At 47.0% G+C, this 12,507-nt stretch overlaps 1 protein-coding gene across 2 annotated transcripts in view; it reads left to right on the top strand.

Moving 5' to 3' along the window:
- CD274 (CD274 molecule) overlaps positions 1–12,507 on the top strand; it is a 79,656-nt gene that overhangs the window by 31,499 nt on the left and 35,650 nt on the right. For both annotated transcript variants that reach the window (XM_075596693.1, XM_075596689.1), the window contains exons 5-6: positions 394–756; positions 4,627–4,908. In XM_075596693.1, coding sequence (XP_075452808.1) covers positions 394–756; positions 4,627–4,908 — 645 coding nt within the window. The remainder of the gene's footprint in view (positions 1–393; positions 757–4,626; positions 4,909–12,507) is intronic.

Genomic DNA, 12,507 nt, shown 5'->3' with positions numbered 1-12,507 from the left:
CAAGCTCTTCTATGGATACAGAATGATTGTTGCAGAACAAGTGTTTACATTGAATATGTCCTCTTGACAACATGTTTAGGATTGCTCAGATGTGAAAGTGTTGTGATTTTTGTGTCTTCTTATATACTTTTGTATAAATGAAAAAAAAAATTCTGCAATATAAATTCATTTTTGCGCTATTAATTTGCAGTCTATTTTCTTTAGAGTTGTTCCCCTTTTGTTTGTGTTGTCTTCTGGTTATTTGGGGAGCCATAAAAGGGGGTGCTGCACCTGATAGTCTATGTTTGTTTTTGTTAACATTACTTTTTAGATAGTTAATTCTGGAGTTGCACCACCCTGTACAATTTTTGTATATTCCGTATCCAACAATATGTATTTTTTTTTATTTTTTAGCTTTATTTATAGTAACGGCTCCCAAGTTGACATACACAGCCCAATACAGGGACACTGTGCACATGGAATGCGTCTTCCCAGTTGAGGAAGATTTTAAGATTGATGATTTAAAGGTCTCCTGGGAGCACAAAACCGCATCTTCCCCAACAATGAGAGAGGTATTCATGTTTAACAATGGAAATATTGATCTGTCAAACCAGGACAGCAACTACAGAGGGCGAGCAACAATGTTAAAGGATGCACTGTACCAGGGTCGGGCTGTGCTGCAGATTACGGACTTGAAGCTCACGGACGCAGGGATGTATTACTGCGTTTTACAGCTCAAGGGATCTGATTATAAGGTCATTCATCTTGAAGTGCAAGGTCAGTTACCAAAGGGATGACTTCATTATATATCCATGTTTATATGAGACAGCATCAACACAAAGACATATATATTTTTTTCTTAATAAAAGATGCAAGCAACATATTTACTGTGCTGTTCCGGAAAACACCGTCCGGCATCTGATGCCTTTAAGGTGCATATGGAATAGCACAGTTTAGTAAATATGTGCCAGTGGCTTTTATTAAGGAAAAAAAAGGTTTTTGAGAGCTGAACTAATTTCTTGCGCCGCCTTTGAAATCAAGAAGGGGGCCTCCAACTCTGATCCAGAGAATATAATATTATTATTATTATTAGGGTCTACATACCAATATCACATTGTATGTTAAGCTCCTTCAACGTGTATTTGAGGAAGCTTTTATTCTGTATTTGCCGTTGTAAATTAAGAAAAATGTGGTTATTATTATTATTGTAATTATTATTGTCGTATTATATTTCTGTGTATCACATATAACACAGCTGTAGAAATGTGTTGCTTAAGTTTGTTTGCAGCAGATATGCCAGCCAGGAAGATTAATACCACAAAATAGCTTAATACTCTGAAATGAAGGGATGGTATAAAAAAAATGGGCTTTAGGCCGTGATTATACCCCAAAACACACACAGTGTTGCGTGTAGTGGTGTCGCGCGATGGTACTGCAAAGCAAACGGCTGGGGAAGAGACTGAGAAATTAGTTTTCTTGCAACGGCCGTGTCACGTGAGCAGTTCAGCCAATGAGGGCGAACCACTCACAGCCACGCTTCCGCCACGCCTCCAAGCCTCCTCTGCTCTCCCTCCCTGGTATAACCAAGATGCAGCTCGGCGGCAGCATTGGCTGACGTCACAGAATAGCGCAGCCGCCCTGCAGCATTTGGTATAATCAAGGTAGACATAGCACCCACAATCTCTAAAATCATGTATATATCCCCTGCAATAAACCATTAAAACTATTATCCCGTACCACCTATCACGGGGGAGAGTAGAACTCTTTCACGGGATCAAGCAGCAGACAGGACACAGAGATCAAATAAAGGGTATTTATTCTGACCAGAGCCAGCAGACACAACACAGTATCATATAACAGAGCTATACTCACCACCCAAGGGAATACAGGGGGAATTCTAGGGGTCCTAGGTGCACAGCACCACCAAACTGGCTTACACGGTGCAGCTTCCACTCCTGTGGGGGCCCGGAGTCTCCAGGCAGCACTGGATGCAATTTTAAGCCAAGCAGTTTCCAATCTCCTGCTTTGTTTAGTACACGAGCCTCGTTCTGGGTGTCTCCGGCAAAACCTCGGAACACACCACTTAGTTAGCTTCCACGCTAATTTCCAGACTGACTGTGGAACCTAAATCAGTTTAGCTTTACTTGGCTTCCCCATCTCCATAGAAAAACATGGGAGATGGGATAGCGACCAAGCACAGTGCAGATGCGGTGCGGGGACCAATGTGTGGAGGCTCATCTGTGTTGGCCAAAACTGGGCTGGGGTGTGAACGTGCAGCAAGGACAGCTCACAGGTGTGTACTTAAGTGACTGAATTTCAAACCAGCCAATCGGAACAGCGTCTACGGGGCTCATACCCAGCAACAATTCCCCTGGCCGGCCAGATATCTCCCACAGAGATAGGCACCACGGTGTCTGGGATGGACAAAGGCTCCGCTCTTTGAGCCAATGCCTCCCAGACCTGAGTACCACACATCCCCACTCTCCCATTGTTCCCAGCACTGCACCTCCCCCTATTTGACTAGTAAAACCCAAATCCCTTGGTGTGCAGACTAGGTAATGTGTTATACAGAAAAAGACCGAATATGAGCTCCAGGAGGGTAGCAAATTATTAGGAAAAATCAGCAAACTCACCAGCAAAAATTAACAAAAATCAATTTAATAGAACTACTGTACACAAAAGTTCTGTTTTTGTTCATGTTTTTTATGTAATTCTATTAAATTGATTTTAGTTCATTTTTGCTGGTGATTTTTTCTGATTTTTTCCTTGGAGCGGCAATAGCTTTGATCTATCTACTCTCCTAGGTAAGTGTGTTACTAGCCTGGCACACCAAGGGAACAAAGACAATGCATTACAATGAAGCACCCACTATAATACGTGGAATAAAAAGAGTTACAGATACATCAATACAGTTTAAAATACATTACTTTGGGCCAGATGAGTCACAATAAGATGTATATAAATGGCAATCCTGCATATCCACCCTGAGAGGGTCAATGGCTGGGCACAACCTTTATTATGAGAGCGGCATTGCCCCTACTGCCACAGCACCGTGCCATTAATATATACATATATATAAAAAATAGATCTATGGCCAGGATTCACAAAGCCTCAAGGTGGGTATGGTACCCTGATCCATTGACTTGAATGGCGGTAAACTCTGGATCTTGGTGCGATACTCCCTATTGGCTCTTAATAACATTTATATAAGATTTGTGGGATTGCTATTATGACATATTTTAGCAATATTTATTATTATATGAAAGTTTGGTGGGTGTATACCTAACATATCTACAGAGGATTAGAGGACTTCCTCCTAACTTAATAGTATCTCCAGTTGTATACAGTATATGTCCCCTTAAACCTCCCGCCAAATAAATTAGGGAGAGATGTCTGTGCTGAAAAAGGAACACAATGAGGTACCCTGGGAGATATGCTAATACTGCTGCGGCCGAGTTTATTCGAGCATTTGCCCGTTCTCGGCCGCAGCAGTTACCTGGCGCGCGCCGGAGGGTGCCGGGCGCGCGCCGAAGCAGCGGAGGAGAGGCCCGCCGATCGCGGCTTCCCCCTCTCCTCTCCGGGTCCGCCGGGTCCCCCGGAACCCCCTGCCGCCGTCCCCCACATCGCGGGACACCAGGGCTCCCTCGGGGAGCCCTGGACGCACGTGCAGGGGGCGCAGGCACCCGATGACGCGTGACCGCGCATCGGTGACGCGCGGCACGCCGAGGGGATGCCACTTGCAAGCCGGGAAATCTCCCGGCTTGCGGAACTGGCCACACTTCAATAAAGTGTGTCGCCAGTGTAGTAGACGCTGGGAAATGCTATTGTTACAGCACACTTTTGAGCTCGACTACTCACACCTGTAGCCCCCACCCCTTAGCTTCCTTTAAAATCAGTCCATTTCCATTTTATGCTTGCCAATTCAATGTTCCCTGTGAACAAAAATGAGCACGCCGGAGATGCCCGAGTGATACGTGACAGTGGATTTTCCCAGCATCTGGTTTAGTTCGGTGCTAGAGCTGCGGTGAGAAAAACAATGCGAGTTCTATGAAGCGATTTAGCATTTTGCAATTTTTGGAGCTGTAGCTAGTTTGCAAAAATTGCGAGTTTGGTCATTCCGCCTGGGTTTGCAACGCCGGGATAAAACAACTTCTAAAAAAGCCTTTTAGACATGTACATTGGACATGTAAGAAGGGCTTACAGATTAGCAAAGCATGCCAAGCAATACACTTCTACAGTGCACGTTAGAAGCGATTTGTCACAATTCGGAGCTACTAAATTAGGACCCTCAGTTTCAGAGGCCTCACAGTTGCTGTTATGTGTTACCTCAACTACACACCAATGTGGAAGCTTCTACTGTGATGGTTGCCTCTCCCATTTGCGATTACATTAAGTTAGGATAAACCACACAATAGCATAATGCACATGAACTGTAAGTGTTCTCTACTTTTCAGAGAATTAGGGAACTGTTTAGAGCTCATAAAATGTACCCTAGTGCTAGCAATAGTATTGCTCCATAAAAAAAGCATTGTAGGCCACCTTTACAAGGTGATTATATACATATTTACTATGGCACACATACAAAAAATCTGAGGTCCAAATAAATTGCCTATAATGTTGTTTTTTTCTTTTTCTTATTCATTTCAGCATCATATGAAAACATACACAAGTATACCGAGAGGTCACCTGTGGGAAATGAAGTGTCTTTGACTTGCCAGTCTAAAGGTTTTCCCATGGCGGAGGTGTATTGGCAGAATGATGGCATCAATATCAGTGAGCCAGCAAATACGTCACATACCCTGACCCCAGACGGGTTTTATAAAACAACGAGCACCATCAAATACACGCTAAACTCCAAACAAAACTACAACTGCGTGTTTTGGAATAAGGCGCGGAATGAGAGGATGTCGGCGACCTTTGGCGCTTTAGGTATTGTTTGATACATAATCTGATTGCCCTTCTAATGATGATCGTTGTACAGTATCTCAATGGAATGGAACCTCCATCTGTTCGTCTGATCATGCACATGGTATCATTTTAGTGCAAATAATGAATGACCAGATTCTTGATGTGGGGCGAATATTGCATTGCAGTAAATGACAACACGCAAACTAACTCATTGCTTTAAAGGGCCGCACTGTATTCTGCTGACAATATTTATGGCAGCATCAGGCTGTTTCCTATATAAATGCTTAAACTTTTAAGTGGTAAACCCTTCCGTTGGATTAGCAATGCATTTTGATCTACAATGTCCCAGTAGCTACGAAGGGTGAGGTTATCTATAACTGTCAAAATGAGTCAAGTATGTGAGTGTAAGGAATCGGGGAGCGCGTCCCCCGCGGCGCACTCCCTCCTTACCTGATGTCTGGCGCGGTGGGAGAGATGCCCTCACCTGCTAGTTGCTTTCAAAAACTGTACCCCTTCCAGGCTCACAGGTCTCCAATACTGTTTGACATAGATGATGGAAGAGGAATATCTAGCGGCTCTCATAATTACTGGAAATGAAACACCCCTTGAAGTTGCTGCTGCTGCTGCTCCCCTAAATAGAAACATCAATACCTACCTCCGCCATGGCACCGTAATGACTGACAAAATCCATTCCCTAATTGTGTTAATCCCAGCTGGCTGTATGAATCCGTGATCCTCGGCACGCTCCTCGCTTATCCAAACCCGCGACCGGGTGTTCTGCTTCTCCTGCCTCCTGCAGCACATCTTGCCGGCAAATACCAGCATTTCATCTAGGTGCGCGCGCGGACCACACTCTGCACTAAATGCTATCCCCGCTGGCCCCACCTCCAGGCTACGCTCACGTGGTGATGCCACAGTCACGAAGCGTGCAACCACTATGCGCGGCACTCGCACACATGTGCAGAACCTTCCTTGCTCCTCTGCCTATACTACCCCTGTTGCTCATTCCTCTGCCTGTGTATACACCTGTGATATCTCTCCAGCCAACCACAGTGAGGCATACACCTGAGTATGCTCCAACCTCATTGGACAATCTTCCTTCATATGCTCAGCTGCCACACTGGCAAATTGGCTGAGCATAAACCTTCCTGCTAGCGAAGTGTTCACTGCTGTCTTGCCTCCACAGTCTTGTCCTGCTCCTTATTCCCGACCTTGGCTACTCTTTTTGACTCTGCTCTTCTGTTCTCCTGACTTCAGCTACGTACAACCATCCGCACCTCTCCAATACTGACCTCGGCAAAGTACCACAACGATCCACCTCTCTCCAATTCAGACCACGGTTAAGTACCTCCTACGATCCGCTACTCTCCAACACCGACCCCGGCAAGCATTATTGACCATCCAGACCTCTCCTACCCTGACCAGGGTATCGCGACCAATCTACACTCCAGACGTGCCCACACAGCTGTGCGTTGGTGTTATATCAAATGCCCACCTCGGCCTCATGGTCACGCCTTGTTTGTGGTGAGCACTCCGTTACACTGGCCTCATTAGGGGACAGCTAATTGAGAAATGTCAATCCTGTGAGATCAGTTTATTGTAATTTGCTGGGACAAAATATAAGCTGGTGTAACACCCCAGCATGAGGGTTAGAGTGTACAGAGAAAAAGGAGTGTTGGTAACAGTCTCTGTAACTTTAAACAGGTTTGTGACCCATCCTGTCTGGCTCCTAGGGAGTTTACATCATTGTCTCTATTAGTGAATACTCAGAAGGCTTTTGTCACGTGTGCTCACCACAAACAGGGCAAGACCACAGAGCTGAGGTGGGAATGTAGATAACCACGGACCTACAACCGTGAGACCGAGTCCGGATTGCAGAGTCAGGGTTGTGTAGCCGGGTCAGGATAGGAGAGTTCAGGTTGGTTAAGGTACTTGCCGTAGTCAGGGGTTGGAGAGTGGAGAGTAGTCGTACTCCGTAGCCGAGGTCGTGGAGAGGAGAGAGCGGAATCCAGAAGCGAGCCGAGGTCCAAGGGTTCGAGAAGGCAGAGGTCTAGGTATGAGCTGAGGTCACAACGAAAAGGACAAGGCTAGGCACAGCAACAGCAAGGAACAGCTAGTAGCAAGCATAGGTACATAAACTGGAGTTTATGCTCAGCCAATTGCCATGAGCGCTGACTGAGCATATGAAGGAATGAGAGTCAGTGGAAAGACTGCAGGGGGGAAGATACTTACACATAGCTGTGTGCTGATAGGAGGTAACGGAATGTGCGGCAGGTGAGGAGCAGTTGAGATTAATCCCATCATTATTACTTACAGCGTGGTGTGCGCTCGCAGGTAGCACGCGGAACGCACCGACCGCGTCATCACGGAACCTGTCCCCCAAGTTTGCGCCGCGAGAGCGGAGCTTGAAGTCGTCCCTCCAGAGCTGTGCTTCCCGGCAGTGCGGCGTGTTCACGCAGACGGAGTCTTTTGCATGTCCTCTATGACGCCGCGTGATGCGTCTGGAGGGTGGAGTTTAGCCCCGATCCTGACAGCTTTACCTTATTCAGGGTGCAGGCTTCGTGCGGCTGGGCGATGATGTAGCAAGGATAGAAATGATGGGTGCCAGGAACTTTTGTAGTACAAACAACACTCTTTATTTCTGCCCCTTTTACTAGACCGCCTTTCATCCATACATAGTACACATTGGTATACAGTAGGGGTCATCAGTTTCATTTGGCTTGTCTGTACTCTTAACGATTGCATCCCCAGACGCCTTTACTTAACACCTTGTGGATGTGTGTGGACACGACTGGATTCTACTTAATTGACCTGTCCACATTGTGCATAAAGTCTGTTAAGCTCACTATGGGCCCCCTCTCTCTCTCTCTCTTTTTTAAATATTTTTTTTATATATATATTCAACAATACAACTGAATGCAGGACAAGACCATGCCAGGACGCAAGATGCAAAACCTGCGCAATGCTCCACACAGCGGGCACAATACAAATACCACACAGGAATCTGGAGTACAAAATCAGAGGAAAGTTCACCGGTTCCTCCAGCAATGTCGTGTACCTTATCATGTGCATGAAATGCCCAGGGGGCTGCAACTACATAGGTGAGATGGGACAGGGGCTAAACAAGAGAATGAATCTGCATCGTCACAGCATCACACGCGAAACAAGAGACAGTCCTGTCGGCAAACATTTCTCTGACTCTGGCCATAAGATGAACGATCTGAAGATGGCCATACTCAAAGGTAATCTTAGAACACCGAAAGAGAGACGGTTGCATGAATACAAATGTATGCAACTGTTCGCGACACTAAGCGATGGCCTAAACCGAGACCGAAGTTTTATGAGTCACTACTGACATGAGAGAACTCTCTTCCCATGAGTGCTAAAAGCCATGTCCATACATACTGCGCTATATATATATGCACACACAGCTGTCTCTTCCACATACAAATACTATGTAATTCCATCCCTATACACCAATAGGGACCACATAGTATCTACACATACTTCTAGTAATGCTACAGCCTCTTACATTTCCACACCTACCTACACCATTGATATACACTCCCGCTCCACACACACCTTTTGTAAAGTGCTGTATACAATGTGGGCTCTTGACCAATTTATATTTACCTATATACACACACACACACAGACTCGTACATCACTAACATTCAGGGACTATTTAACACCTCAAGTCATAAATCGCACACTACACAGGGTGTGTGTGTGTGTGTTAGGTTTCAGTCACAGATAACATAAGCACTGTTTTTAAGTTTATCCTTGCTTGCTTTATTCAATGTACCATCGCCGGAAGAGATCAGTGTATCTCGAAAGCTCGCACAAATAAAAGCATTTAGTTAGCCACAAAACGGTATTGTCTATTCATTTTTGATTATTAAAACTTGGCTAACACGGTACCGATACATATACACAGTGTTTGACAAACCTATACATTTGCTCGCCCCGGGCGAGTGGATTTAACATCGTGGCGAGCTCCTATTGGCCCAAGCAGAACACGTTTGGTACTAGGTGGCGAGTAGATTTTTTTGTGTGGCGAGTAGATTTTTTGGTGATTTGTCGACCACTGCATATACATATATATAAATATAAATGTAAAAAAATAAATATATATATATATATATATATATATATATATATATATATATATATATATATATATACACAAAAATAGAAAAGATATCCTAGAAGAATCACTCTGGTATGCAGAAGATATATAAATGTATTAAACAACATCACTAGAAAAACATTTTAATGCAATCTCTCAGAACCAAAATCCAATGCAACACCTCAGATGCAGAACAACAATATATAAAACAGGAAATCCTGAATGCTAAAGTGCCAGAAAGACAGTCTGATTGAGTACATAGTAGCTATCTCTCAAGAACACAGAGGAGTGAGGCAGCAATTAGCCTCCCACCACCTAGACCGGCGGGAAGCCTTGTATCAACGACGTGATTTTCATTTGGCAAGGGGATCTTGACACTTTAAATGTATTTCTTAAACGCTTAAATAATAACAAATTTGAAATTGACGCACAAATGTACCAGTACAGAACTGGAATTCTTGGTTCTATTAATCTATTTAGAAGATGGAGCTATCTGCACTAAAACATAACATAAACTGGTTAGCTGTCTAAATTACATTGATGCTGACAGCAACCATTATCATAAATGGTTTCAGAATATGCCCTATGGAGAACTTAGAAGAATCAAACGTAATTGTTCCATCAATAACATATTTGAGGAATAAGCTGGTTACTATAAATAAATTCACCTCTGCCCCGCTGGCTGGTACCTCCTTTAGGCCAGGGCCCTCCTTCTGTGGTGCTCCGGTAGGCCCATCCACAGGATTGTAGGGTTCTCTCCTTCACCGGCCGCTGCATATTGACCCCACCTCCCCCCCCCCCCCCCCCCCCATTTCGTTTGTGAGACCCTAATGCCCTCCTGTTTACCGACTGCTGTTCCTCCGGCCTGGGTGGCCCTTTTGCACGCCTCCAGTAGGCACATTAGAGGGCCCCAGGTAAGTCCAGATGCCTCTGTATACTATGTTCCCTGCCCCCCAGGTCATTTACCCCCTTATAATACCACCTCCCAACCCTTTACACCATTATAACCCCCAGGCTCATTACTCTTTATACTCCCTCTAGACCCAATACCCCCTTTTACACCCACAGGCCCATTACACCATTATACTCCCCCACAGGACCATGACCCCATTATACTTTCCCTCCTCACCCAGGCCCATTACCCCTTTATACCAGCCCCAGGCCCATTAGCCCTTAATCCACCTCCAGGCCTATTACAGCCTTTACCACCGCCCCAGGTCTATACCCCTTTATACTCACTCAAGGCCCATTACTCCCTTATAACCCTCCAGGCCCATTACCTCCTTATCTTGTTATACTCCCCCCAGGCCTATCACCCCTTATACCTCTCCACCCCTCTCCCATGCCCATACCGCCTTACACCCCCTCCTGCTTCCCCCATTCCCATACTTCCTTCCGCCTCTTCCCCATGCCCATCTCCTTATACCCCTTCCCACCACCTCCATCTTCTCCTCTACCTCTTTCTCCACCTGGCTCTTCCCAGCTGCTGCTGCAACTGCCTGTCTATTCCCACGCCAGGCCTCTCTCTCCCGCTGGTGCGTGCCGGAAGCTGGGTGCACCCGGAAATCAGGCCCAGCTTCCAGCGCACACCAGAGAGGCAGGCTGGATGTTGGAAGAGGCGGCAGCAGAAGCTGGAGAGAGCCAGGGGTAACCAGAGGTAAGTGGTAATTGTATTTGTGGGGGGTGGTAATTATTTGTGGGAGGTTCATTGTATTTGAGGGTTGGGGTAATTGTATTTGGGGGTGGTAGTAATTGTATTTGGGGGTGGAAATTGTGTCTAGGGGGTAGTGGTAATTGTATCTAGGGGGTAGTGGTAATTGTATCTAGGGGTAGTGGTGTTTTTATCTGGGGGTGTGTGTAGTGTATCTTTCACTGGGAGGGTGCAGTGGTGTCTGTATTCGGGGGGTAGTTTTATATTGGGAAGGGGTATTGTGTGTATTGGTTGTCGCCAGGGGAGGAGGGGGAGAAGAGTGTGAGGAGGAGGGACTGAGGGAGCAGGATAGAATGAAAGGACGCAATTGAGTGATAGGGGTGTAAGAGAGGGAGGGGGAGAGTGAGTGAGGAAGATATGGGGGAAGAGTGAGAAAGAGAGAGTGGGGGGAGACATACAGGTGTAAAAGGGGAGGGCTCGCAAGGTCACAGCATGGGGAAGGGTGAGGGCGGACAAAGCTCTAGTCCTGGCCCCCAGTAATTCTCTCGGCGACGCTTAGGTCCGGGCCATGGTGCCTTCGCCTGCGCGGAGGCGTGCGGAGGCTGTGAAGTCACCCGCGGGAAGCTGGTGCTTTCCCTGGCCATGGTGGACGTGCCGTGGGGGGCGTTCCTAGGGGCGTAACGGCGCTGGTTTGCTCACGTGACCTGCGTGTCGCGCCAAGAAATCAATTTCAACTGATTTCTTGCACAACGCTCGCCCCATTCCTGCCTCCGTGTGCGCCCACGTGGTCTATGGGCACGATCAATGCCTTAAGGCAATCTGACCGCGCCCCGCGCGGACGCCTCAGCGTGGTCTCCCACACCATAGACTCAGCCTCAATGATATCAGGCAAAGATTGCAATGATAAGCAAGACAAGTGAATTTGTACACTACAAATATGATGCTTACCGTTGCAAGAACTTTTAACTCTCAATTTTAATCATATAAGGTTTTGCTCTGTGTTCACATATCCTGCTTTGTCTATTGTGTTGTAACAGGAAAGAAATGGCCTTTATTTGGTCATCATGATCCTAGTAGTCCTGTAGCACTTGGGTGTTACCAGGCTTCTGGCAGAGTAAAGCCTTACTTAGGGCTTGACCCCGCGGCCTACTACAGCGTCCGCTGTGGCGGACGCTGCATGGACGAGAGCCCTCCCCTCAATGGCGCCGGGCCCGCTGCGAGGGGGGGCCGCAGCGCTGAGGCGAGAGCTGCTCCTGCTCTCAATAGAATTGAGAGCAGGACTCGCGTCGAGCGATACGGCACGCCCGCCGGCGGTTCAGCCAATGAGGGCGAACCTGCCGGGTGACGTCATGGCCGCGCCCCCATCACTCCCCCGCCACGGCCCCCCCGCGGTCTCTCTTCCTGCAGCTCCCTGCAGACCAGGTAATCGGCTGCACGCGCCGCCAATCTCGCGGGCGCGCGTTGCAGCTGAGTTACCGGGGCCTTAGCCTTAGGTAGAATTGTTAACATTGACTTTCTGGAATGTGGGGAGCATCACTTCTCCCATGAAAGGAATAAATAGTCTTAGTCATTTAAAGAGACTGACATCAAATGTGGATTTCGTAGCCTGCGTCCATAGAAGGACAAGCAGCGCTGAGGCGTGCGGACGCTCCGCGCTGAGCCCCTGCATACTCAATGAGGATGCCTTGAGAGGTTGCTCACGCGAGCGTCCGCAGGCGTGCTCAGGCTTTGGAGTTTTCAGCCGAGCGCCAAGCTGTTTTTCAGCGCGCTGTCGGCTGAAAACATCCAATCAGTCTTAAGCAGCGTCAACGTCACGGCGCCGTGACATTGACGTCAGTGC

The sequence above is a fragment of the Ascaphus truei genome, chromosome 1, assembly GCF_040206685.1.
Source record: "Ascaphus truei isolate aAscTru1 chromosome 1, aAscTru1.hap1, whole genome shotgun sequence".
Taxonomy (NCBI): Eukaryota; Metazoa; Chordata; class Amphibia; order Anura; family Ascaphidae; genus Ascaphus; species Ascaphus truei.
This window is presented reverse-complemented; position numbering and strand designations above follow the sequence as displayed.